We start from the raw sequence: 5075 nt of genomic DNA, 5'->3' as shown, positions 1-5075 counted from the left end.
TATAAGAGTGCTTACGATCAACTGAACTCTCTCTCCCTCTAATTTACTTGCCTTATACAACTTCATTAACGAAGCCAAGATTAGGTGTAACTTTAAAATTGCTTGGTATAGAAACATTACGGCATCAGTTTTGCTGAAAGCAAAAGTGATTTGAGTGGCATATAAAAAGGTAAACTGATGAAACAAAAAAAAATTACACTGCTCTTGAGTGAGCGACTCGTGAAAAAGATCCTGAGGAAAGTGGCTATTGACAGAAGAAAAAATTTGTCTCTCTTCAAATCACTGCTTGAAAAGGCTTCTTGAATGGCTTTTTCCAAAGGGGCATTGAAAAACTTCATAGGGGCCTAAGCAATATATGGCAATTAAATAGAAATTAGAAATGCTTTGACTGATTTTTTCGTCAATACCGCATTGCATCTGATCAATCACTTAGTCTGACTGATTGACTGATTGACTGATTGACTACGGAATAGCGATCATTGTGTTATAAAATTTTACATGCATTCAAGTGCTTTAATGGCAATCATTTAAATTTATCTATCATCTTAATGTGAAGACTAATAAAATAAAATTAAGTTGCTTTGGTCATAAAACCGAAGTTCAAAGATCGGTTGGTAAATTAACAACAACTTCAACATATTAGGCTATATTAAGCTTAATGGCGAATACGTGTAGTGAAAGTTGTTATGGTACACTCAGGTGCACGTTTCGACAGAGTCTCAAAATCAGTTATTTTTGGCTTCGTAGGCAAGAGGAACATATATCTGTTGTTATTACTTCTTATAGCGAATTAAAGCCTGAAAAATAATTAGAACGTCTCAGTAAATTCTAGTAGAAGTAACAGTTATGCTTATTGTCGCATAAATTAAACTTTAGGTTCTTGACTGGGATTGCTTTAGTCAACTGGTTTTTTTTTTTTGTTTTAAATTCATCGAAGAGTTCTTGTTGATTTCGTGCTAAACATGTTACAAATTCGATTATTAAATGAAGATTTGCAAAGAAAAGCACGGGAAGAATTGAATGAAGTGCCCGCACGTATACACGAAGATTTGAAAACTTTGAAAACATGGATCGAAGAACAACCACATTTATGTGCTAACACGGATGATCAATTTTTAATTTGTTTCTTGCGAGGCTGTAAATATAGCTTAGAGAAGGCTAAAAAAAAGATTGATTCCTATTATAGTTTCAAAACTAAATTTCCCGAGTTCTGTAATATAACTAACGTGAGTAGTGCAAGATTGCGGGAAATATTTCGTTCGGGGTATGTGTAGGTAACTAAGTCTAGTGTTAAACTTGGTAATAGCTCTCTCTTGCAGTGCGTTTCTATATTTACCGATTCCCCTACATAATAATGGTCCGCGTATAGTTTTGCTGCGCCTTGCTTCAGCTGAAATATTTAGTCTGGAAGAAGTATTGGCTGTCAATCATGTTCTCCAAGATATTTTGATGTTAGAGGATGATAATGCTGTTGTTAACGGTTTGGTAATGATCGCCGATCAAAAAGGAATCCCTTTATCGCATATTCTCCAAGCGACTCCAACATATTTGAAAAAATGGATTACTTATAATTATGAATCAATACCCTTGCGTCTGAAATCTATCCATTTCTTAAATGCGCCGAAAATATTTGACATTGTTTACAACACCGCTAAACCAATGTTGCCACTTAAACAGCAAGATAGAGTAAGTGGAACAAATAATTACTCAAAGTTTATTATTTATTATTGATATATTTTACTCAGTTTCTTAATCACAATTCCCTCGATTCATTGATCCAACATGTCCCGTTGAAATATCTGCCAAACGATTATGGAGGCGAAAGTGGTACCATTAAAGAAATCATAGCTGAATGGGATAAGAAGTTAGATAAATATCGCGATTATTTTGGCAAAAGCATTCAATGGGGCACTGATGAGAAATTGCGATTCGACAAAGCTAAACATTATGATGATACGTTCGGTAGTGAAGGTTCCTTCAGAAAATTGGAGCTCGATTAATTGTATAATAGTAATAAAAGAAGAATGGATTTGCATTGAAATTTTTACTTTTATTTTATGTAAAACTACAGACATCAAAGTTGTTGTTCCTTCATACATTGAGGGGCTGATGTTGCTGAAAGTTTAAAGCAAAACTTTAATAATATATTATTAGATTTTGTAAAATGATAGATTCTTATAACTTTAATAGTATAAGTTAAGACATTATAGCCAGGCCAGGTTGACCTACATTACTCTGACTGACGCAATTCGTCTACCTTCACAAAATGAAAAACCGCACTTTCTTGCCATTGGGAGACTTACTTTTAATTAGATCACTTGTCTTGGAAGGGTTGCGAAAAAGAGAACTCTGATGTTCACACATACCGTAACGATTTCAACTCGCTATCTTAGACAAATTTCCATTATAAAGTGCTACAAAATTAGGCCTACATGGATTTTTATTTTACAAGAACTTCCACCATATATGGGAGATGTTCAAAAAATGGTCCCATCGCATCGAAGATCTTTACGGTCGAATTCGATATATGTAATCCCTCAGCGATCTTATCAATGTTTATTCGTTGCTTTGCATAAGTTAAGCGCTTTATTTTGTCTTCATTAGCTTTCACTGGACCTGAAGAACTTGCTATACCTTGATTGTCAAAATTATCAAAACGAAATTTCGTAAAGCAGTGTTGGGACTAGTCGCCTGTCAATACATCTTCTTCAGACGGTATACAGTATTTAGCAATACTTTTCTTGCTTAAATACCATTTTTACTTTATCGATAGTAAAGAACAAAACTAAGCTGGCTTTTGCTGCTTTTGACTTTCAACAGCTGAAAATTCACCAAGCAAAAGTTATTCCGCATAATCGAAAAAATCTTATCAAAACGTACAATTAAATTCACTCTTGGGAAAAAACGAATTGACCCTCTGAACAGCTTTATATTTTTCACCGATTTGTCGTCAAAAAGTATTAAATATAAGCTATTCTATCATAAAGAAAAAGGAGGCGCCTTAAAACAAGATTTTATATGGGAGGTGACCGTGAACTCATATCAAGCAACATATTATCGCTAGAGTTGAAAATGTTCCCAAAACTTATGAATAGAAAGACGTACATAAACCAGGATGAACGAAGAGCAGACATTAACGAGACAGACGAATAAATGGGTCGGAACGTTCAATTCAAAACAAGACCATTCCGAGTACAGTATATGCCCACAGAAATTGCAGACACCTCTAGCATAACTCTTGCAGGCTAGCGTTGGTGTACGTTAAAGGTAAATTGCAGGTATGTGAGAGGAAATCGGTAGGATTCAAGCATTTTGTAAATTTGCGAAAATAATATAAAAAATTTTAAAGGATAAATCGGATCATTCGGAAATCTAACTATGATACGTTCAAAGAAGGCTGATTTAAACGGATCGGTTAATGGCGTCCAGCAGCTTAGAGGAAAAGCATATAGCTCTTCATTTACTTTATGAAATACTTGGATAATATACAAAATAGTTACGTTATATACATATGTTTCCGTCTGAGTGGCCGAGTAGGTAAGAGTCTCGACTAGTAACTCAATAGTCGTGGTTTCAAACCTCAAGTGCGGTAGAATTTTTTAATAAAAAAAAGCCGATAGCCCTAGATGCTAGTGCTTTAAGACTTTAGTCTTAGAATTTGTTCTCTGGCTAAATTTATAATAATAATAATAATAATAATATATACATATGTATATATGTGAGGAAATTAATCACAGATATTAGGTGAGAAATTTCAAAGGCAAAGTCGATTCTTGCTTTATGCATTCAATGTATTCAATGCAATTTAAGCAGCGTATGCCTCTATGAATAGATGTATATGCTTGTTGTTTATGTAGGCATCAAGTGCTTGTAATGGAAATTGTAATAACGGTGAGATTAGATTGTATGAACAAAAACCAAATTTTGTCTCTATAGACACGCACGCGAGCATAGTCAAAACATTATGTACGTAAGCATGTTAAGTATTAGTGGCCATTGAAAATGACGTCATTGATTTTAAAGTAAACGTAGGTTAAAGGTTCCGTTTGGCGCGAATTCAATTTGTGCTGCGTTTATTTAATTACACTTTGACGACGGATTTCACTTCTTTTCTTGTAGAGAATCTATCTCCCTTTTCTTGTTTTCATGCTGATGTAGGTTGTGGTATAGGTCGACGTTATATGATGGCTTTAAATAGTTTATTAATATGAGTTTAGGTTTTAGGTTTCTAAAAATCTGAACCGAAGAATAATGGATATATTAATTTATCAAAACGTTTGCAACGCCCAGAACAAAGCTTCAAAAACCCGATAAAGCATCAATGTTCTTGATCAGCATCAAATTCTGACTCTATTTAAGCATGTTCGTCTGTGCCTGCGTCCATTTGTCCGTCTATGTAATGTGTGTTGTAAACATGCTCCTGGCCACAAAAATAAAACTGCCGATCTTAAATTTAGCAAAAATATTGAAAGTTCTTACATGCAGATTCGTATAGAAAATGGGCCAAATCGGTTGAAAGACACGCCTACCATACTAAGTAAAGGGAAGACAACTATTTTTTTCAAAGGGAATAAAAAAATTGGTTTTTCGCTCATTACTCATACATTACAACGGATAAATGTACGAGTAGTGCTTCTCCTACACAAATTTGCTGAAAATCAACTATCCCTGTTCAATTTTAAAATCTGCCATAAATTTATATTTTTTTTTTCAAACTTTTGTAACGCGCAGAAGCAAGCTTCAAGAACCCTGTAAAGCGTACAAATTCTTGGCCAGTTTCGAATTCAAAATACACCTAAACATGTCCACCTGTTTGTCCCTCCATCTGTCTGCTTGCATTTTAAAAATGGAAAAACTCTGCTACGTCCACTCCATGCAAATTTAGTTCTTTTACTTATGTTGTCTTTTTAGGATAACGCTGATGGGTATAAAAGATTCGATCACGACCGCATACAATTTTCTTGCTTGTGCTTAGTATGAGCTTCATTCGCTAGTCGTCTGTTGACCGTTTCTTGCTGGTTCTCATGAATGAATGGTTTTTAATTTAAAATAGAACTGCTGCTTATATACCTTCA

General features: G+C 34.4%; 1 protein-coding gene across 1 annotated transcript; it reads left to right on the top strand.

Moving 5' to 3' along the window:
- Positions 1-962: 962 nt before the first annotated feature.
- On the top strand, positions 963-2000 carry LOC119633041 (alpha-tocopherol transfer protein-like). The gene is made up of 3 exons (XM_038026231.1): positions 963-1264; positions 1320-1686; positions 1746-2000. The coding sequence occupies exons 1-3, from the start codon at positions 963-965 to the stop codon at positions 1998-2000; spliced, it is 924 nt and encodes a 307-aa protein (XP_037882159.1).
- Positions 2001-5075: the final 3075 nt, after the last annotated feature.

This window comes from Glossina fuscipes, unplaced genomic scaffold, assembly GCF_014805625.2.
Source record: "Glossina fuscipes isolate IAEA_lab_2018 unplaced genomic scaffold, Yale_Gfus_2 2, whole genome shotgun sequence".
Classification (NCBI taxonomy): Eukaryota; Metazoa; Arthropoda; class Insecta; order Diptera; family Glossinidae; genus Glossina; species Glossina fuscipes.
The sequence above is the reverse complement of the archived record's forward strand: the minus strand, read 5'-3'. Positions and strand labels throughout refer to the sequence as shown.